The sequence below is a fragment of the Malaclemys terrapin genome, chromosome 11 (genome assembly GCF_027887155.1).
Source record: "Malaclemys terrapin pileata isolate rMalTer1 chromosome 11, rMalTer1.hap1, whole genome shotgun sequence".
Classification (NCBI taxonomy): domain Eukaryota; kingdom Metazoa; phylum Chordata; order Testudines; family Emydidae; genus Malaclemys; species Malaclemys terrapin.
Window position 1 is genome coordinate 48,098,933 of NC_071515.1, and position 22,733 is coordinate 48,121,665.

At 44.3% G+C, this 22,733-nt stretch overlaps 1 protein-coding gene and 1 long non-coding RNA gene across 2 annotated transcripts in view; one reads left to right on the top strand and one right to left on the bottom strand.

The window, feature by feature from the left end:
- Positions 1-665: 665 nt before the first annotated feature.
- Positions 666-22,733, top strand: part of PLA2R1 (phospholipase A2 receptor 1) — an 80,104-nt gene continuing 58,036 nt past the window's right edge. The window contains exons 1-4 of the mRNA XM_054044679.1: positions 666-1,024; positions 4,493-4,876; positions 8,004-8,171; positions 9,900-10,064. Coding sequence (XP_053900654.1) covers positions 916-1,024; positions 4,493-4,876; positions 8,004-8,171; positions 9,900-10,064 — 826 coding nt within the window. The 5' untranslated portion in view covers positions 666-915. The remainder of the gene's footprint in view (positions 1,025-4,492; positions 4,877-8,003; positions 8,172-9,899; positions 10,065-22,733) is intronic.
- The window catches only part of LOC128845737 (uncharacterized), a 96,086-nt gene continuing 79,653 nt past the window's right edge, over positions 6,301-22,733 (bottom strand). Inside the window, exon 3 of the long non-coding RNA XR_008446716.1 lies at positions 6,301-6,488. This is a non-coding gene — a long non-coding RNA (uncharacterized LOC128845737). The remainder of the gene's footprint in view (positions 6,489-22,733) is intronic.

Genomic DNA, 22,733 nt, shown 5'->3' on the forward strand with positions numbered 1-22,733 from the left:
TGCTGGCTAACCCCCAATCAGTCACAGATTCAGTCTTGTATAGTGCTCCACACACCATTTCATACTAATCTCTCTACTCTGAATTTGCTTTCTAGCATTAAAAACATTGTCCTGACCTCTTAATTAGAAATGTATTGATACCATTAAGATTAGAAGTGTATTTGTACCAGCTGTTAACTTTATACCAGCTAACGGTTCTCCCCCTTCTGTTTAGCATGTCCCTCTTTCCTTAAACAGAGACCTCTTTCCCTATCAGCTTCCCAGAGAGAGTCCCCCAGAACGTCACTCAAGTTCCAAGAAGTTTGCTCTGAAGCTGGGGTGGGGCTGGGGGAATGAAGATACAGCTGCTTTGGGGGAAACTGCATGGCACTTCTGCTTCCTCAGACCAGCGGGAGGGGTGGGATGAGCAGGGGAGCTGCCTGTACCTCACTTGGGATTTTCTGGGGCCAGGAAAGAAGTGTGGTGTATTTCACTTCCCCTCCCTCAGGCTGCATGTGGCAGTGACGTGGAGGGTGCAGAAGGTCCCTGCCATTTCCTCCCTCGGGCTGCAGGGCAGAGTGGGTGAGATTGGGAAGTTACATGTCACTTCCCCAAGCAGGGATTGGAGGGAGTCGGTGCTGCATGTCCCTCCTCTAGGCAGAAACAAATTAACAGGGTGGGGTTCCTGCATTTCCCTTCCTTAGGCAAGGGCTGGCGGGACATGTCCCTCCCCCTTGTTCAGAAAGCAGTTGCTGTTAGTGGAGGTGGGGGTTTGCATGTCCCTCCCCCCTCATCAATCCAGGAGGAGTCAGAGTGGCTGTGGTGGTCCGGGAAACAGCTGCATATCCAGGATCGCCCTCTCCCTGAAAAGTGTGGTATTCTTGCATCGACTGAGTCCATAGGAAAGTGTTTGCCAGGAGCTGTTACTCTGCAGAAATGCTGTGTGTGCAGATCCAACTCCTGGTTTGTTCCATGCTGCTAGTTTGCTGCAGTTTGGCTGAAGACGATGCAGCTTTGAGTCAAGACCAAGTGCCCTACTTTTTGAGTAAGTGAAGCAATGAGCCACCCATGTTGAGCAACTAGTGCGAAAGGCAGCTGCTTTGAACAGCCCTGGGCTTAATGTTGTTGGTTTTTCCTTTTCCTCCTCCTGTTCTGTCCTGCAGTTTTCCTTTTCCTTTTTGTTTTCCTCCTGTTCTGTCCTGCAGTTACACAGACTGCACTCAGCCTGTTTGGGGGATGTGTTCACACTGACAGCATGTTTACATGTGCAGCTCTTTGGCAGCAGCATGGGACTCTGGCTTTTGTTTGGGAAGTGAACATAATCACCAGGTTACACTAGGAAATGCTCTCCGTTTTTCAAACCAGATCCCTCTCCTCTTCTGGTGAGTCCTCTCTGCTTCTTCCTTCCTGTTCTGGAGAAAAGTTTCACCATCCCCACTGCCACCGTGCCAGCTTCCCCCATGTCCTCTATACTCTGTCCTAGGGAAGGATAGTGGTGCTGTCCCCATTCTCCTGAGGGAAGCCCACTCTCCTCAGGGCTCTGTACTGAACTTTAGGGAGGGGAGTGAAGATGTTCCTTTCCCCACCCCAGCAATTATATGTTTGGTGAGAAGCATAAGGATTCCTCCATGCTAGGTTCACCTACCTGCCAGAAGGCAGAGGGCTGAAGATCTGCTCTTCTTTCCTCTGCTTTTGGGGAGGGGAATGCACATCTCTATTTACCCTTCTGATAGCCTCCCGGCCTCTCTTCTCTGTCTTTAGACATGGCTTTACTGCAGAGCTAAGTGTTCGGGTGTTCACACCAGAGTGAACCTACCTGAGATGTGAGCAGCCACACTACAGAGCCTGACTGGTGTGCGGCATTAGGACTTTGGGGGGCAAATCCCATGGTTCTCTGTGCCGCAGTAAACTGAGTTGCTGTATGATTCTTTCCCAGTGAATTGTGGGAGAACTCCTCTGGCTTTCTGGGCACATAGGGGAATTGTGGGAAGGGAGTAGAGAACTAAGTGATCTAGCCTGGGTCCTCACTGCAGAGTGAGTGTGTTACCAGCCTGAGTGAAAGCCTCACATTCTGGCTACACCTCCAGGATAGGCCAGTTAGTCTGGGTTGAAAGTACCATCACACTGATAAAAGTTTTGTGTATGGACAGGAAGGGGGTTAGAGACCACTCCCAAGTAAGAGCCCTGGTTAATTCTGCAGTGAAGACGGACCCTTGGTGGGAGGAAAACAAAGATCCCCTCTCCCACCTCAATGGCTGCCTTTTATCCTGGTAGAACAGACTGTAGGCATCCCATCAGGTTTTCACCATTGCTCTCCTTCCCAATGTCTTGTCAGAGGACAGTGAAGTTCTCCCTATTCCGAGCAACTCCCTACTACTCTCCCATCTGCTGCTGCTGAGGGGAGTAAAACACTCTCATTACCAGCATGAGAAGTTTCCCACTGCCTTTTGTGGGAAGTGAAGGTGCCCTCTTGCAGTGTTGAACATAGTAAACAGGAACTGAGAGTGCTGACAGCTGTTGGCCTTTTACCCCTTGCAATCGGACTTTTTTTTTTTTTTTTTTTTGCATAGAATGATGACCTAAGCATATTGTTTTATTCACAGTATGTTTTTCCTATACTAGGCTTGTCCATCTCCCTATACTGGATAGAGAAAAGCCAGCAATTCTAAAGCGGTTGACATTTATGTTTGAAGGGCATATCAAGTGGTGTCCCACAGGGATCAGTTCTGGGTCCGGTTCTGTTCAATATCTTTATCAATGATTTAGATAATGGCATAGAGAGTACACTTATAAAGTTTGCAGATGATACGAAGCTGGGAGGGGATGCAAGTTCTTTGGAGGATAGGATTAAAATTCAAAATGAACATGACAAACTGCAGAAATGGTCTGGAGTAAATAGGATGAAATTCAATAAGGACAAATGAAAAGTACTTCACTTAGGACAGAACAATCAGTTGCACACTTACAAAATGGGAAATGACTGCCTAGGAAGGAGTACTGCAGAAAGAGATCTGGGAGTTAACAGTGTAACTCTGTTGCAAAACAAGCAGACATCATTCTGTTACAAGGATGAGGGAGAAAAATTGTTCTCCTTAACCTTTGAGGACAGGACAAAAAGCAATGAGCTTAAATTGCAACAAGGGCAGTTTAAGTTGGACATTAGGAAAAACTTCCTGTCAGGGTGGTTAAGCACTGAAATAAATTGCCCTAGGGAGGTTGTGGAATATCCATCACTGGAGAATTTTAAGAGTAGGTTAGACAAACTTCTGTCAAGGATGTTCTAGACTCTAGATAATACTTAGTCCTGCCATGAGACCTCTCAAGGTTTCTTCCAGTCCTATGATTGGACTCTTCTCATTGACGCTTGCAAACTTGCAGAACCTATAAATGTTCTTTGTTGTCCATGTACGCAGATGGGAACACAAGAAATAACGGGCTTAATCTACAACAGAGGAGATTTAGGTTAGATTTTAGGAAAATCTTTCCAGAGCTTAACTATGGTTATAGTTGAATAGGCTTCCAAGGGAGGTTGTGGAATCCCCATCATTAGAGGTTTTTAAGAACAGGTTGTACAAACACCTATCAGAGATGGTGTAGGTCAGGGGTCAGCAACCGTTCAGAAATGGTGTGCCAAGTCTTCATTTATTCACTCTAATTTAAGGTTTCGCTTGCCAGTAATACATTTTAACGTTTTTAGAAGATCTCTTTCTATAAGTCTGTAATATATAAATAAACTATTGTTGTATGTAAATTAAATAAGGTTTTTAAAATGTTTAAGAAGCTTCATTTAAAATTAAAATGCAGAGCCCCCCGGACTGGTGGCCAGGACCCGGGCAGTGTGAAAATCAGCTCACATGCCGCCTTTGGCGCGCGTGCCATAGGTTGCCTACCCCTGGTGTAGGTTTACTTGGTCCTGCCTCAGCGCAGGGGGGATGGACTAGATGACCTCTTGGAGTCCCTTCTAGCTCTACATTTCCATGATTCTATGAATTCTCTATGGCCAAGATTTTGTGACTAATGATTTTAGGTGCCTCATTATTTGGGTGGCCAGCTTGAGCTATATTGAACAGGCCTGATTTGTAGAAAGTGCTGAGCATGTCTCAACCGAGAATAAAAATTACTGATTGCTCTTGAAAGTCTCGGCCTATGTAGTTAACATTTTATATAACATAAAATAGGTGTCACAATGCCGAATACTTAAAAACAAGAAAGAGTGAGTTCAGAAGTACTAGCCTTAAATAAAAGGGTGGAATTATTTGCATTGGGCTCTGAAGGATTGCTGAGAGCTTAATGCATTTTTTTTTATGCCACCACCAACTTGGAACAGTCTTCTTGTCTTTGGAGTACCTGTTTGTTTTTAATATTTTACATGTAATTTGAAAGATAATTTCAAAGTTCTTTGTAAAAGCTAAGCATGTTTTAATTCAAATGGTCAAAACTAAGGCCCTGGTCCTGCATAACGTATAATAATCTGCAAAAAAGTATCATGAACTGAAACTTCTTTTTTCCCCAGACAAAGGGATGTTTATCATCCAAAGTGAACATCTCAACCTGTGCATTAAAGCAGATGCATTTAGACTTGTTCTTGAAGACTGCAATCAACTTTCCAAATATATGTTGTGGAAATGGGTATCGAAACGTCATCTTTTCAACATAGGCAGAAGCACTTGTCTAGGACTGAACATCAGTAATGAAGAGCAACCATTAAGCCTGTTAGAATGTGATTCTGCTCAGCATTCATTATGGTGGAACTGTAAGGGAAAGCTGTTGGTTGGTGCATCACAATACAAACTAGCAGCTGAAAATGGCAAACACGTTGTGGCAAAAAGAATCACTAATCACGAGTGGAAGCAGTACATGTCCTATGATGAAGATCTTTGTGAACGTCCATTTCAAGGTAAAAATAAAACTGTCTCCATCCACATTGCCATTAGAATTTTGTACAGTTTCTCTGAAGCAAGATGAGACATAACTTATCAATTTCATTATCATTCCTGACCTGATCATGCTGAGTCTTAAAATTAGAGTGTGTGTACGTTTGGTTTTTTTACAGTATTATAAAGCATCACAAGTTGGATCAGGATCCCAATATTACAAGCCCTGTGATTTTAAAAATCCTCAGGCAAACTACAAATAATCATCAGATTTGATTTTTAAAAAAGCATGATGTACTTAGAGTCTGGTGTTGACTTTCAAAGTCTTCACAGATCCCATCATTCCCTCCCTCGCCCTCCATTTCAGTGCATGTATTATGTTTCAAGAGGAAAAAGTCAAGCTCAAACACACAATATGTGTGCACAAATATCAGGAGGGAATTTCTCTAACTTCCCCCTGACATGGACTCCATATTTCCCTCTTAACCCCTGGGCCAGCATTCTCTCCTCTGACCCCCTGTTCACCTTTCCTAAGCACTCAGCACTCCCTTCCCCAGTTTCTTTCCTTTCCCTGTGTAAATTGCAGTCTGCCCTCTTCTTGGTAATTCCAGTCGCACCCCGTTGCTCCCTGGCAGGCTCCAGAATCTCCTTTTTTGTAGCCCAAGCAAGCTGCCACATGTTCCCTTCCCCAATCCCTGAAGGCTCCAGCAGCCTTCATCACCCCTGCAGATTCCAGTGCCCTCCTCCAACCAGCCGTAGACCCTATTCCTCCTACCTTTCAGGCTCCATCAGCTGTCCTCCCAGGGAAGTGGCAATCGCTGTTCACCCATGAGCCTGTAGTTTCACTCCTCGATAGCACAGCTATCAAAGTGGGAACTGCAGGCAGCACAGGAACATTTCTGAGCATGTGGAAGCACTAGCAGCTGTCTGCAGTTTCCAGGTGCCTCTTTGTTCTGAGTAGGGCAGACCCCTGAATAGAATAGTGGAGCCACCCCATTGCCCCCACCAAGCTCAGCAGTAGTGGCCTCACCTCCCCAGTGCAATGAGAGTGAGTTAGTGAAGGTATAGGCTCCTGTCTGTAAGATACAAAATTGACCAGAGGTCACAATACAGTATAGCAATATGAGGACTGGCAACCTCAAGGTCTGGATTTTGAACACCTGAAACACTGGGGTATGGAGATCGGTACTTTGGTTTATCCTATTATAGAGAAAGGGACCAAGAGCAAATTTCAGGATCGAGGCTCAGATTTCAAACACTTAAAGTTTAGGGGTATTTTGATCTGGTGTTTTGGCTAAGTGGTGGGTGTTGCATATAAACTAAAGAGTATAGGTTTCCATATTTACAGACAATACAAGCATCCAAATATGTTAACATTCATAAAAAAGAAATGAAGATACAGAGATAAAACTGTTTCACTGTCACATTTCCAGCATGAGCTGTACATTTGACCCCCTCACTCAGTCTCTCCATGAGGACCTCTTTCAAGTGACAGGGCCAGCACCTGCACTTCTCTCCTGCAATTCACCCCACTGTTAGGCTGATTCTCCAGATTACAGCATCCCACTTTGCCAACCATGTTTGCTCAGCAGATCCAACTAGGTTTGGCCCCTGAGATAGACGTCCTGTTGGGAGCTGTAAGCAGCATAAAAATGTAGTGAGTTAGAACAGCTTCATTAAAACAAAATAGTATTTATTCACCTATAGAAACATAGCAATCAGAGAGAAAAGATATAAAACAACAAAAAGGCCTAAACAAACATTGTCTTACTTAAGCTTAGCATTTATCTCAAGATTTAGGTAGGCCTGACTCATCCCTGTACTCCAACATCTGGGAGAGGAGGATCAGTGTCTTCTCAGCAATCACTACCTCCTTCTGTGTCCCTCTGAGGTTCAGGGCTGAGGCTTTAATCCATCCCAAATCCTTTGCTTCATTTTCCCCCACTTGTATTCCCCCACCCTCTGGGGGTTGCTAAGCCAGCCTGCTGATCAGAGCATGATGAGGATAAATCTTCAGTGGTATTGACATCTATATCATTTAAATACCAGTGATTGGCTACTTACAGCCATTGATTTTGGGTTTGTGCTGATGTGCAAAAAATCACTCGGGACTGATAGCATGATAGTAATCAAATAGAATGAGATATGTATAATATTCATAAAAATAATACAGCTATCTCCCATGTGTCTCACACTGTCCATTAACAACGTTGGGCTTTGAACGAGATTCACAGTGAATAAACTACTCTCCCACCCTTACTGAGATGGACTGCCATCAGCTCTGAGAAACTAAAACTCTGTATGCTGTGCATGAGCTATAGACAGAGGACTTTGATCTCCAGGCTATCAGTCCAGCACTTTTCACAAATATTAGTTCCATGCTAAAAACAATTATGGTGCTTTAAAAATGCCCTTATGCTGAAGGGCAATACTATGAAGTTAATAAATTATTTAGTGAGGTAAAGCTTCTTTGCAGCTTTCAGATGTACTTAATTTTTTCCATATTCTGTTAATGAAAATATGGTAGGAAAAAATCTAGATTGTTTGTTTTATAAAGGCATTAACCAAAGATATAGTGAATTCAAATAGCATTGGTTACTCTTCCCCAAAGTCAGATTGTTACCATTCACACTGTAAAATATTTTTTTTCCCTTTGGTAAAATACACTTATTAAAATTCTAGCGTCAAGGAACTATAGAAGAGAGGAATAAACAGGGAAAATTCAAGAACAGTAGAAAACCATAAAATTCTTGGGGTTTGTTTGGCACTGAATATATACAAAGAAGGATATGATGTTCAAAGCCCTGCTCTTGAAAATGTATCTAAAAGGACTTGTGCATGCAGATCAGGCAAATTGCATGGACGTTTCTATGTGCAATTAGTCGCAAATGCAGATTTTGTATGCATAATTACTTTTTGCATATACATTTTTATAGTAGTAAATCAGGGTCACAGTTTTGAAAAATTGCCTGAAAATCTTAGGTTGACTGGAATTTTTAAAAAATAAACTTCTGCTGATGTAGGGTATGCTGCTGTAGTCTTAATAACAGCATTGCTATGATATCAAGTTTTAAAAAAAAAAAAGTAGAAAAGAAACTAGTATTTGACTGATACAGATTTTTCCATTTCCTTTTATTTTATTTATTGTAGAAACATATACCCTGCTGGGAAATTCTCTTGGTCTCCCTTGTATTTTTCCATTTAAATATAAGAACAAATGGTACTACGAATGCACCAGAGAGAGCAGGGAATTTTACTGGTGTGCCACAACAAGTCAGTATGAACAAGATGAAAAATGGGGCTTTTGCCCAAATGCTGGTATGTACTGCCTTTCTTCTCTGTTTTGTAAATAAAAGTTTGTCTGATGTCATACACTAGTTCAAGGAGAGCAGGTTGTTTTATGAATTGCAAGATCATTGCCATTCTGTTAGTATGGATGTTTCTTCAAAAAATTATAGCCATTACTATAATTCTTTATGCTTATCTCTGAGACCCAGATCCCTAGAGCAAAATATGAATATAAGGGATGTCCACTGACTGGACCCTTGCCCTTTTACCAGACCACCCATCCAGATGATCTATGGAGACTTTCTCCACAGCATGCAGGTGGATGATGATTCATTCAGTACAGGGCCTCTACTGTTTTTGACTACAGCACACCTTTTTAAGCTGCTTTTGGTCCCACACTGCCTTTAACAGGCTCAGTATTTGGCACTTGGTTCTCCCACCTTCCGGGGGAGCTACAATCCACTGTCCAGCCACTTCCTTCCATGGCAAGTGCAGTCTACTGTTTAGCCATTTTCCCCAGTGGTGAGGAGCAGGGTGGGAGGGACCCAGGCCCACCCACTACTCTGGGTCCCGGCCCAAGGACCCTATAGATAGCAGCCAATTACTGCATCCCCTCCAACTCCTCTGTGGAGCTCCCTGGGCCACTTCCCCATGGCCCCAGCACCCTCTTTGCCCTAGCCTCAGGGCCTCAGCCTCCAGCACTGCTATGTCCAGGGTGCTTGCTGCCCTCAGCCTGCAAGGCAGCCAGTCTACCTCCCTCCTCAAGCTCCAGGGAGTGACTCCTCCTGCTCTGCCCTGCAGCCCTTCTTATATGAGCCTGCCGGGCCATGATTGGCTGCTCCCCTCAGACCTTTTCTAATTGGCTGCCTCCGGCACAGCCTTCCTAGGGCTGCTTTTAACCCCCTTTTTGATAGTGTGGAGCAGATAGCAAAAGACACATCACAGATAGCAAAAGACACATCATGACACCCAAGACCACACACTGCCAAATTTCAAGTCCCCACTCCAAAGCATGGGGACACTATAGCGTTTTGAAGGAAAAGGTCTCCAGAATTTCTTAACATTGGTAGATCAACATATTTCCCCCTACCTATGTTCTCGGAAACAGCGGAGCTATTTTGGGCAAATTTCCACCAAAAAAATTCTGCCGGAGACAGACAAGCAAGGTGGAAAATTGCAGCCCAAATGGTTAGAGTTCAGCAAAGTTATAAGCAACTAAAAACAGGGTTTTACAATGGAGAAATGTCAGGAAATCTTAATAAGCAGTACTACCAGCCTTGCCTTCATTAATTATTCATAATGTGTTCATCCCTTAACAGAGTGTCCTCTTGGACACTGGGTAAGGGGAAATGTAACTGTCTTTCCCCTCCGGCTGTGGGGATCGGGGTTCGCCCTGTTCCTACAAAATTCACTGTGAGTTAGTTTCACCATTAAGCTTCTAGGAGCTGGTGCAAATTGTCATAGCTCTGACTGCAGTGAAGCTATGACAATTTACACCAGGTGAGGACCTTCCCCCTAATACTAACTTTGTGAAAAGCCGAACAGTTCATTTACATTGGTGAAAATTTTTAAACTTTTAAAATTCACATAGCATCCTATTTCCTTGTGTGCTTTTCACACTAAACATTGAAAATGAGTTCAAACTCATGCTTCAATAGCATTTCCACGTTGTGTTCAACATTAACTAGATTGTTATATTATAGTGTTCTCTGTAATTGTTTTATGGCATCATGTTGTTTTTAACTGATTTTCACACAGAGCCTGGTAGTGATATTTTTTGGGAGAAGAACCCTGACACCCAAATTTGCTACCAGTTCAATCTTTTTTCTATTCTTTCTTGGAATGAGGCACGTGTTGCCTGTCAGACACAAGGAGGAGATTTGCTGAGTATCACAGACATGGCAGAACAGAAGTATATAAGTGGTGAGTAGATGTGTAGTTATGTTAAAACTTACTTAAATATATTTTGCTTGTTTAGCTGGGCAGTTCTATTCATTTCAGAAGGGCCAGGATTTCATCCCATGTGTCAAATACTGCTCTTTAGTAGAAATGGGCCCCAACCAAAAGCTGGACCCAAACATCCCCAGACTATGGAGAAGTTCAGACCCAAGTCTAGATCAAAACTTTACAGTTTGGGGATATTTCAGCCAGGTTGCCTGAGGAGCAGGCTGTATAGAGGTGGCTATTCATTACTTAGATCTGTGGAGCCCCAACCAGTGTATTCATGCAGAAGGATTTCCATAGATTTGCAAAGAGATGCTGCAACATAGCCACCAATATCTAGCATATACACCTCTTTTCTTACCCACTTCTGTTTTCAGGACCTTTCCACACCATTTGTTCCAGTAATAAAAAATTTTAAATCTGAGTGCAAGTAAGCTATGGGCTTAACAAACAAAGTCCAAGGTTTATGTATATGTTACTCCAGGATGTAGTTATTTTATTATTTTTTTCCCCTTCCAAATGGTTTACCATAAGGCTTATTATTCCATTCTTGAAAATGAAGCCTTTTTGGAAGTGTGCTGAGGTGTATCTGGCCTTTGCAGCTCCATACGGGTAGCTCTGAAGTCCTATACATCCCAACCCAGGAAGCAGTGAAGTGACAGGAAAGGAACAGTAAAGGTGGGTCCTCCAGGACTACATAGAGAAACCTCATGGAAGCAGCGAATCAGAGCCCAGTAGCCTTAACTAAAAGAAGCTGCAGGACCTTAGCAGGTCAGTTCCTGGCTGAGACCAGAGGAGTGAAAAAGGGTGCTCCTCTCTTGCCTGGAGGTAGAGAAGAACCTGAGGGAACTGGGCCTGAGATAAGGTTGAAGATAAAAGGGGCCCAGTAGGAAGAGGCCCAGGGAAATGGCAGTGACAGATTGGAGTAAGTAGTACATGGCTTCTGTTCATTGGGTCCCTGAGTTGGAACCCAGAATAGTGGGTGAGCCCAGGTTCCCCTAACAGCCACAGGTAAAGTGGTGTAAACCCCAAGTAGCGGACTGGCCTTGTTTTGGACCCCAAACAAAGGGCTGAATCTATAGCTAGCGAGGGCAAATAGACTGTTTGTTATTGGATTCTTTAATACCCCAGAAAGGGCTTCTTTGGACTTTGTGACCTGGCTGGAGGGCCAAGCCCCTGAAGACCTGCCAAAGTCAACTGCAGCCTTCAGGGGGTGCCAGAGGTGAGAAAAGGACTTCATAACCACACCTAGCTACTAGGAGGTGATCAGGCAGTGAATGCCCTGGTTACAACTTTGTGCCAGAAGTGGGATTCAAATCCCTATCCCATCAAGGTAGGATGAAGAGACAGGGGTAAGCATTTAACTGCATCAAGTATGAGATGTCTGATATCCCAGATCTGCAGATGGTCTTCACTGCAGAAGACATGAGGGAGATTCCCACACTTGCACCATTCTGTTTAGATGACAAATTCGAAGAACTGTCCCACGTTGAGCTGTCAATAGAGGAGGTTTTGAAACAAATTCATAAATTAAAGTGTAATAAGTCATGAGAACCAGATGGAGTTCCCCCAAGAGTTCTGAAAGAACTCAAATATGAAATTGCAGAACTACGAAGTGTGGTATGTAACCTATCACTTAAAATCAGCTTCTGTACCAGATGACTGGAAGATAGCTAATTTGACACCAATGTTTTTAGAAGGTTCCAGAGGCGATCCTGGTAATTTCAGGCCAGTAAACCTAACTTCAGTACCAGGGAAATAAGTTGGTTGAAACTATATTAAAGAATAGAATTATCAGACACATAGATGAACATGGTTTGTTGGGAAAGAGTCAGCATGGTTTTTGTGACGGGAAATCACGGCTCACCAAGCTATTAGAATTCTTTGAGGGGTTCAACAACTATGTGTACAACGGTGATCCAGTTGAGATAGCGTGCTTGGACTTTCAGAAAACCTTTTATAAAGTCCTACACCAAAGGCTCTTAAGCAAAGTAAGCAGTCATAAGATAAGAGGGAAGGTCCCCTCATGGATCAGTAACTGGGTAAAGGATAGGAAACATGGGTATGAATTAATGGTCAGTTTTCACAGAGGAGGGAGGTAAATAGTGGGATCCCCCAAGGATCTGTACTGTGACCTGTGCAGTTCAACATATTCATAAATGATCTGGAAAAGGATAAATAGAGGAGGTGGCAAATTTTTCAGACAGTACAAGATTACTTGAGATAGTTAAGTCCAAAGCTGACTGTGAAGAATTACAAAGGGATCTCCCAAAACTGGGTAAGGGGCAACACATTGGCAGATTAAATTCAATGTTGATAAATGCAAAGTAATGCACACTGGAAAATGTAATCCCAATTGTACACACAAAGGATGGGGTCTAAATTATGTCACCGCTCAAGAAAAATCTTGGTGTGATCGTGAATAATTCTCCGAAAACATCTGCTCGATGTGCAGTGGCAATCAAAAAGCTAACAATGTTATGAGCCATTGGGAAAGGGATAAATAATAAGACCGAAAATACCATAATGCCACTATAGTAATCCATTGTATGCCCGCATAGTGAATACTGCATACAGTTCGGGTTCTTCTTCGGGTACTTCTTCACACAATGCAAGGTCAGCCTGTGGAACACATTGCCAGGGGATGTTGTGAATGCCAGAAGCATAACTGGTTTAAAAAAAGAATTAGATAAGTTCATGGAGGATAGATCCATCAATGGCTGTTAGCCAACATGGTCAGGGATACAATCCCATGCTCTGAAGTGTCCCTAGCCTTGGTTTGCCAGAAGCTGGGAATGGGTGACAGGAGATGGATCACTTGATATTACCTGATCTGTTCATTACCTCTGAAGCATCTGTCATTGGCCACTGGTCGGAAGACAGGATGCTGGGCTAAATGGATCTTTGTCTGACCCAGTATGTCTTGTATTCTTAACAGGGTCTTCCTCAGCAGAAAGCATAGGGTAGTGCTCAAGAAGCCAACAGTTAAGGGTGTGTAGACAGATGTTTAAAATACTCCAGTCGTTTAACAGGACACCTGAAAAAGGTTACAAAGGCCCAACACATCCTTACCGGGAGGGACCAATCATGGTGGTGGCCAATACACAGGACCAGGGAACCCCTATTTTAGAAGGAAAACAGAGCTCTGAGATTGGGATAGTTTGAATTGAAGACAGTCAAAGCCATAGCACAACTTGGGATGATCCGTTTAGGACAACAATTATACAGTCTAGGCTGAGAAGAGGTATGATGGTGTCTAAATCAGATCTTCCCTCGCTGCTTTAGAGGTGAAGGTAGTGCTGCTAAAACAGCTATGGGATTCAGAGTCCAAGAAATGCCAGGCTGATGGCCGCCAGGCTGATGGCCACCAGACAGCTAAGGGGAACAGGGAACTAGTTGACAGAAGCCATCAACCAGCCAAGACACTGTGGATGGACAATACAGTACCATGCAAAAGAATTTGAAGCAACTGCTGCAGCTGGAATAGAAGAGAGCAAACAAGCTTCAGAAGTGACTAAGTGATTAAAGAGGCTGCTAAAAGAGCAACTGCAAAGTCTGCAGGCAGTGAAGCAGATTAAGACGACCTAGCTCCAAGAACAGCTAGACAAGCTCACGGAGGAGTTAAAGGAGAATCAAAAGAGTTGCAGGCAACAACAGATGGAGAAGAAAACTCTTTACATTGACAGCGGAGCCAAGATTGAGGTGATCTGGTAGAGCAAAGGTGCTGACATCTGTGCAAACTTTGTAACATGAAGTTACATCAGGATTTACAGAGAGTTTTGCAGAATATCTCCAAGATGTAGGACCAGCTACCAACACAAGGTAGTTCTACAAGCCCTCTGGGACCAGATACAGATCTTGGAAGCACATCAGATGAGTCTGCAAGATCAGAATTTAGTGCTGTAAGTTGCAGCAACAACGGAGCAAGAAGGAGATGCTCATAGGACAATGGGATGACTTCAGCGCTCAGCTACGAGAATCCATCTGAGCCAGCAACCACTTTCTGAAACAAATTTGAGGAATTGAGAGGACAGAGGATGATGGTCCAGGAGAAGGCAGAGAGGTGTGATTAAAAACACAAGTATGGACTTGAAGTGGAAAGCAGGGTGATAGCTGACCAGGAAGCTTACATCCCCACAAGGAGCGGGGTAAGGATTTGAGCAGCCAGGAAAATGGTGTGAGGATATGGATTCACCGCCCAGTGAAGGACTTAGTATCAACAGCTGCCAGTACCAAGCCTCTGTTGACTGTAGAGGCTCCAATAATGGCAGTAGCCTTTACAGCTACCCAACCCCTACTGAAGTGGAGAAAAGTAGAAGATAGGGTCACTGCAGGTGATGGGGTCAAACAGGAAGTCATGGCTCAACTCAACGTCCTACAGGTCTAAAAGGTCAAGGCCATGTAGGAACTCAAAGAGATGCGCTCCTCAAGGGACCAGATCTTAGCCCAAGCAGTGCAGTGGGAACAGGACCCATCTCATAATTGAAAAAGAGACTGGGGAACAGCAGTGTTTGCTGCAGAAGTTGCTGACTTAGCTCCATAATTTGCTTTAGGTCCAGTCAGGGTTGAAGTCTAGCAGGTTAAAGATAAAGAGTGAGAAAGCCTGAAGGCTGAGGTAGCCCATCCTTTGAAAAGAGTTGGAATCGTGCAGGGTGCAACCACTACAAGGAGGGACATGAGCCAGTTGTAATTAGGAGCTGCCCTGCTATAGAGCTAATGATATGAGATCACAATGAAGCTGCAAGCCAAAGCCACAACTGGACCTTTGCTAAAAAGAAGAGCTATAGCCAGAGGAAAAAGGAAGATAAAAGTGATCCCGATATACTGAATTTCATCCATAAAATAGCATTAGTACAGAAAGAACAAAAGCAGGTGTTGCTAAGCCAGATACTGCAAGCAGTGAGCAAAACAGTGCAATCCCCGTTTTTTGGAAACTCTGAAAGTGATCTAAATGTAGCTTGCGAGAGCCTTATCTCTGAAGGTTGTACATGCAGGTGCACCCAGGGAGATTCCTCTCCAGCTCAGGAGGCCACAGCAGAAAAGTTTCTTTCTAGTGAAATCTCAATGCTGTTAACCACTCTAGAGATGAAAAAGGGCTTCAACTAGCTGAACGCTCGGCACATCATAAATTACAGCATGCCATGGACTGTTGAGGACTATGTGCACTGTATGGGATACCTATAATGGGGGAACTCCAGGCTTTCGCCACTTCATGTTTCTCTGAGGAAGATAAGGGTATTGCCAAGAACCTGGCTGACTTCCTTGTAATAGCTAAACAAAAAGTGTCCCCTGGCTAGAGAACATAGTTAAAGGGTCACTTTGGTCAAACCCATCTTTTGATGTATGTTGACTCCAGAGCAGGGGAACTCCCAAGGAGCCTAAATTGAACATGTTTTCCAGGCAGAGAGGTCTGGGAGAGAAGACCCTGAGGAAGCAGGGCAAAGTCTGGACAAGAGGGAATGTTACCCTCAGACAGAACCACCACCCCAACTCTCTTCTGCAGGGGAAGGTATGTGATGGGGTGTATCTGGCCTCTGCAGCTCACTAAGGGAGACCCCACAGTCCTACTACATGCCACCCCAGGAAGCAGTGAAGTAACAGGAAAGGAACAGCAAAGGTGGGTCTTCCAGGCCTGCCTAGAGAAACCTCACAGAAGCAACTAATCGGAGACCAGCAGACTTAGAAAAAAATACACTGCAGTGTCTTTAACACGTCAGTTCCTAGTTGGGACCAATGGAGTGAAGAAGAGAGAGAGAACCAGAGGATGCTGGCCCTGAAATAGGGCTGGAGATAAAAGGAGTCCAGTACTAGGAAGAGACCCAGGAAAATAGCAGCCATAGATTGGAGTAAGTAGTACATAGCTGCTGTTTATAGGATTCTTGGGTTAGAACCTGGAGTAGTGGGTGAGCCTAGGTGAGCCTAGGTTCCCCTAAGAGCCACAGGTAAAGTGGTGTAATTCCCAAGAAAGGGATAGGCCTTGTTTTGGAGCTAGAACAAAGGGCCGAATTTAATGGGCCCAGAGCTGGGGCTCAAGACCCTAGCGAGAGCAAATAGACTATTAGTTAATGTACACTTTGGTACTGCAGAAAGGCTTCATTTACATTTGACTTGGCCGGAGGAACAAGCTGCTGAAGACCTGCCAAGGTTGGTTGGCAGACTGCGGGGGGTGCCTGCAGTGAGAAAAGGACTGCAGTTTCACACCCAGCACTCAAGAGATGAGTGCCCCCATTACAGGAAGTTATAGGTGTTCATTTTCCCTGGAGAATTTCACAAATACAATGTGAGAGCCTTTTAATTGAAAGCTATAACTACCTTCTTCCCTGTGTCAAACTCTATTTATTCTGCGGTACCTGTACTAACTGTATTGGGTTGACCAGAAGGTTTTGCAGGTTTTAAGTAAATATCGGGTATGGGGGAATGACACTCTCTCTTCATAAACAGAAAACACTTCTTTGTCTTTGATATATTTGTTTTCCTGCTTGTGGAAAGTGTCTCTTAAATAAGCCTTTGTTTGTGATCTTCCCTTAGAGCCTGATCCTGAAACCCTTGAAGTCAATGGGATTTCTAGTTTGACTAAAGAATATAAGTATAGGTAAAGGGTTGCAGAATCGGGCTTCTAGTTTTTGTGTTCTAAAGACTGCTCTGAATCCTGATACTTCCCTTCTCTACAAATATCAGTTTTTTCCTGTTGTAGCTGAGGCTTGGCCTGACATGAGTCATTAACACATGGAAAGAGGCCCCATTTCTTGAAGATAGACTTTGAGGTAAACAGATCATTAGGCTAAAAAGACAGAATGTCTGGACCAGCCAAGATAAGAGGAAGGACCATTTACTACAAGCAAAATAATGATGAACAAGATAAGGTAGGAATGTAGAGAGGTGGTAAAGAGGAGGTCGCACATGGACAGGATACACTGCACAGCAATTGCTTCTTGCAAAGTAACCAAGCCAATCCAAAAACGTGTGATGCACTGTATAGTAAATGCCATGAGATATGTAATGTATATAAAGGGAGAGGCTTTCTGTGTAACTTTGGAGCTGTTATGTACCCTGCATCCATGCCCACTGCATTTGAATCTGATCAATTCAGCGTAGTGTTGCTGTATGCCAAGTAAAGATACCTGAGGGACACAGTCTGGAGTTGAACAGAATTCTTGGGAAGCCAAATGGAAAGAAGTCTCAGAGGGAATCCCAACATAGTGGTGTCATGCCTCGACCTGGATCCATTCGTCTGGAGCAGGTAATGTATAGTTTATTGTATGTGTCAAGGTTTGCAATGGCATTAGAAGGGTTTAAATTTGAAGAAGTTGCCAGGGCACTGGAGGGGTGGGTTGTATCCAAAAGAGGCCCCTATGGACTCCCCAGAGATGTGTTTGGGGGAGACTGGAACTGGGTGGAAAAGGAACTCCAACACCTAGTGCTGGATAAGAAATGTAAAACAGACAAGCAAAAGACTTTGTTACAAGGCTTAATATTGGGAATCCGAGCCTTGGATAAACAACTGAAGGACTTAAAGATTCAAGTCCACAAATTGGAAAAGGAAAGAAATGGCTGGAGGAACAGAAAGAAATATACAAGGTACATGCAATACAATCCAACAAGACATGTTTGGAGAAGAATGAAAGCTGTGAGGCATTAAGGAGGAACAAGACCAGCTCATGGAACAAGTAGCAAATTTACAGGACTAGTTGTGACAGTGCCAGCATGATGGGAGATGGGACCCAGCAGGGTTTTCCCAATTTGCAGTGTACCTATGGGACGTGCTTGTGCAGTAGAGGGATGATTGGAATAGGTATACTCAGTGGTTTTGTAAAGGAATGGCCTTGAAAAATATGAACCACTTAACTATGCAGGATTGGGAGAAGGTATTGCAGAAATCTTTGGGAAGTTTGTGGACACGGGTCATAGCGCATACCCTGGAGGATTCAGTTTTAGGGGCACAGTTGGCATGGGTGCTTTACAATTTAAGATCAGCTCAAGCAGAGGTGTTTAATATGAAGTTCTTCCCGAAGGAGGGTCTGAGTGAACTAGCAGATTGCCTCCTTCAGTGGTTGAATCTACGGAAGCCTAATATGCATAGTTTACTAGCTACAGGAGAGAGAACACACATTGAAATGTTGCTAGTTGTGCTGTCACCGGAATGCAAGGATTGTGTTTTACAATTTGACCTTAATCCTTCTAAGTTGGACAGTCTGTTGTCCAGAGGAGAGCACCGTGGGGGCTACATCCACAGCGTTGGTGGCAGAAGCCAAGATTTTCCAAGTGAAATCCAGCCCTAGGGGCAAGGGACTCTGGGAAAAGGGACAAGTAGATCAGGAACACAGAAGACCCTGGGTGCCATTCTGACAGCTTAAGAATGAGGAGGAGGAACTGGAGGAGGAAGTGAAGAGATTGAAAGCTCTGCAAGGTAGCCAGTCTGGTGAGCAGCCTCACCCAGTGAGCTCCCAATAGGGCTGCCAGACCCTTGCACCCCAGCTGTCTCTCGTAGCACCCCTTTTACAGGATGGCTGGCATGCCCCATGGTAAACATCACTATAGTGGGAGTGGAAGAGGACATGTTACTAGACAGTGGGGTAGCAATAACCATGACAGGGCACTTGCCAAAAGGGACAGAGGAAGGGAGATTCAGGAAGTTACTGGAGTAACTTGTCCAGTTCAGATTAGGGAAAAGGAACCAATTATAATAGGAACATGGAGATTGTGACACAGTAGTAAATTCACAAGAAGAAATTCTAGGGATTCGGGTGTTAGTGGAAATGAAATTAGTGGTGGATTTGACTAATATGGTGCTTTGGGGGAATGTGGAAGGAGGTGTCATGCCCAATGCATAAGAAATTGCTCTATGATATGAACAGGACACACCTGCTTGGGTACCCCAACTAATGGAGACCTTTTCAGAGGTATGGGCCAAGTCCACCACCCCAGAGTCAATATCCAGTACCTAAGGAGTCCTTCAGTCCAATTCAGGAGATAGTGGAGGCATTGTTAGAGCAAGGTGTGATAAAGCCAATGTCCTCGGTATGTAATTCCACAGCCTGGCCAGCGCAGAAGCCAGGAGGGGGATGGAGGTTGACCGTAAACTATAGGAGCGTAAACTATAGGGCAAAATCTGTGGCTGCTTTAGTGACAGCTTATCCTGAGATGACTGCAAAAATCTCTCATAGAATGAAGTGGTTTTTTGTGCTGAACATTAGTAAGGGGTTCTGGTCCCTCCCCCTACTCCCAGAGTGTCAGTACAGGATGGCTTTTACAGGGGGGAGGGCACATAATATGCATGTACTGTACTGCCCCAGGGGTACAAAGATTCCCCCACCATTTACACTGCTTCCTGTGAGCATGGACTCTGGGACTTCCCTCAGCCAGACAGACCCATCCAGTACATTGATGAAATACTGATTCAATCCCCTACGGAAGAGGAACATAAACAGGATTTGTTTGAGGCTTTGCTGTGTCTGCAGTGGTCCGGATTAAAAGTGAATAGTGGAAATAGTACAGCTGGCAAGGAAAGAGGTGACTTTCTTGGGAGTGTCAGTAGATGAGGAAGGGCGAAACATAGACCACCAGAGAGCAGAGTTAATCTCCAAACTGCCCATCTCCACAAACAAACAGGCTCTACAATCTTTTCTTGGAATAACAGGATTTTGCAGGGAATTTTCTCCCCAGCAAGTCCATTGTATGAATTGGTAATGGCACCTTATTGGGATTGGCAGGAAGAGCACACTGAAACAGTGGCTGAGCCAAATAGGTTTTTGGGGGCGCTCTGGTACTGACTAGTCCAGCTGAGAGTAACTCTGGGTGCATTAAAAAGTCTAACTCCAAACAGTATAGGAGTTGTGTTCATGCAGAAATATGGAGATCAGGATCAGCCGGTGGCATTTGCCTCCCGACTGCTGCGGTGTGTGGAACTAAAGTATAACTGGTGTGAGAAAATCATGTTGGCAGCATACTGGGCTATTATCAAGCACAAAAGCTTGGTGGGAAGCCAAAACATGTTTATAGTCACCCAGCATACTCCCTTTAAGGTAGTTCTAGGAGGAAATGTATCAGCTGGGCAAGTGAGCAATGAAAGAATTCAGAAACGGACTCTGGCTTTGCAAGGAGAAAATGTGGAGGCTGTCCAGCTTATGGAACCAAAGGAATGGATTGCAGGAATTTGCATAGGAGGGATGCTACATGAGTGTGAGGTCAGCCCCTCTAGCACTGGGTATCCAATCTTTTTAAATAACTTTATGCTGGCAGAGTTCAAGAGGAAGAGGAGGTTTGATGTACATACTGCCATCTATCTGCATAAGGACAGAGGAAAGGAGGTCTGGCAGCAGTAAAACTGAGGGATGGAATAATTATAAACACTTTACAATATAAATGGCAGTAAATCGGCTCAGTATGCAGAAGTGGCAGCAGTTATCAGTGTGTCGATGGAAGAAAAGGGATCTCTCTAAACTTACCATAGTTCTGGACTCAGATTGGGTGTTCATGGGAGCTGTATGAATGTTAGCCTGGTGGGCTCAGAAGAAGTACTGGGCTACTGATGGATGAGAGATCAAATTCAGTAGTATGTGGCAAATGCTGGCTGATTTTGGTTAAAATTGAGGTGCACAGGAAAAAAAGGTCATTGGTGAAAGGGAATCAGGCAGCCAACCTAGCATCCAAGGATGCAGCAGTTACTGGGTCACCTTGGCCATAGGAGACCGCTTTGGAAGCAACCCCGGTAGCAGTGCTCACTCGAGGCCAGCAACAAACACAAGCTATAGCGGTGTGGCTACAAAACATTCAGAAACAGGATTTGGAGCTAGGATCACTTTGGGAGCAAGCATGCTGCAAGGAAGTGAAGGTTGCAGGTCAGGATTTAGTAGTAGAGCAGGGACTCTTAGATGTAAAATCAGAAAATGGTTTGGTATAGGTGGTACCACAGGATATGTGAAAAGATCTGCTATTATGGGTGCGTGGGTCCAGTGTGGGTGGCCACCCCAAACTGGCAGAGGCCAGAAGTAGGTTGGCAAAGATGGGGGTTGTGGCCCAAATGGGAAAGGGACCTAAGGAGCATCTTGATGCCTGCCTAATCTGTGCCAGACACAACCAGCTAACAGAAATCATAGGTGAGCTCTTATGAGACAGGCACCCAGAGGTCCATGGGAAAGAATTCAAATGGACTATACTGGGGAATTACCCTTAAGCCCAAGAGGTAATAAATATGTGCTAGTGGTTGTTGGTGCTGTTTCTGATTAGATTGAGGCCTTCCCCACCAAGAATATGACTGCCCTAACTACAGCAAAACAACTGGTGAAAATTTGTCCTGCAGACAAGGGTGTCTAAGGTGATTGTCTTAGTCAATGGGAGCAGCTTTGTGGGGTCTGTTGTCAAAGAAGTGTGCACTGTGCTAGACATCAGTCGGAAGTTCCACATTCCCATGTCATGCAGCAGCGCCAGGACAGGTTGAGTGAATGAACAGAACCATAAAATCTGAACTCAGGAAAGGGTTAATGCTACAGGCAGCAATTGGGCTGAAATGTTACCACTGGTACTAATGCATATCAGAGATAGGGAGTGCAGATCCACAGGCTTTTGCCCCTACAAGGTCTTGATGGGAAGACAAATGACACTGTGGGAGGATGGGATTAACCCAGTTCCAGCCCATCTGGCTACAGTAGCACTATCAGAAGCCTGGGTACAGGACTGGCAGATGCAAATTTTACAGGTCTAAAAAAGCATGGTGGTAACCGATGAGGCAGAAGTACAGAAGGCAAAGGCATGGTTCGATGCAAAAGGAGATCTAACTGAACATCAAGTAGGATCTAAATTCATGATCCACAATCTAGCTTCCTACTACACTTTCCCAAAGGCAAAGAGGTATGGTCCATGTGTGATATTGGATCAGCTTGGACCCTCTGTATAGTTGGTAGACCTGGGAAGTAAAGGGCAGAGTTGAGTTCATGCAAGCCAGCTCAAAATTCACAAAGTTTAGTAAAAGAGAGAATCTAGAAATGGTTTCTTCCCGTTTTGTCTTGCAGATCTGCATCCATGCAGTGGTAGTGGCTTCCAACATTGGGCACACTCTTGTGGCTTGGTGTGGCATTAGATCTGTGGTGAATTTTTACAGCTGTTCAGATCACTCCTATCCAAGCAGAAAGCCAAAGATGTTGACGTGCCTCAGAAGATGAATGTTCATCTGGGCTTGTGGTAAACCCCTCTGGCACCGTGCTTAAGATCATAGTGACGAGAGGTGATTTACCTTGCCATGTGTGGGTGTCAGGGGGCCTGCTATCTGGCTACCTACGGAGCATACGAATTCTGACTGACAAAAACCTGCAGCTGTCGGGACTCTGACTCCAGGTCTTGTGGGTCCGGAACGTCAAGATGGCTAATGAAGTCCAGGTGGTTGATATGGACTTAGGGAACTATGGCATGCACTAGAATTTCAGAACTATGGGTGTGCTTATATACGCTAATTGTACTGACATTGGACCCAGATGGATAGTTGACATTATCATCAATTCTTTTTCACTGGTTTGGTGGAGGGTGGTTTGAAACAGTGAGCCCATGGTCCCACAGACTCCTGTGCATATCAACACTGTTCTCCCTCCACAGGGCTCAACTCCCCCCCTCTATTTTATCCAATCACCGCTCCATAGCTAGAAAATGGTATTTTTA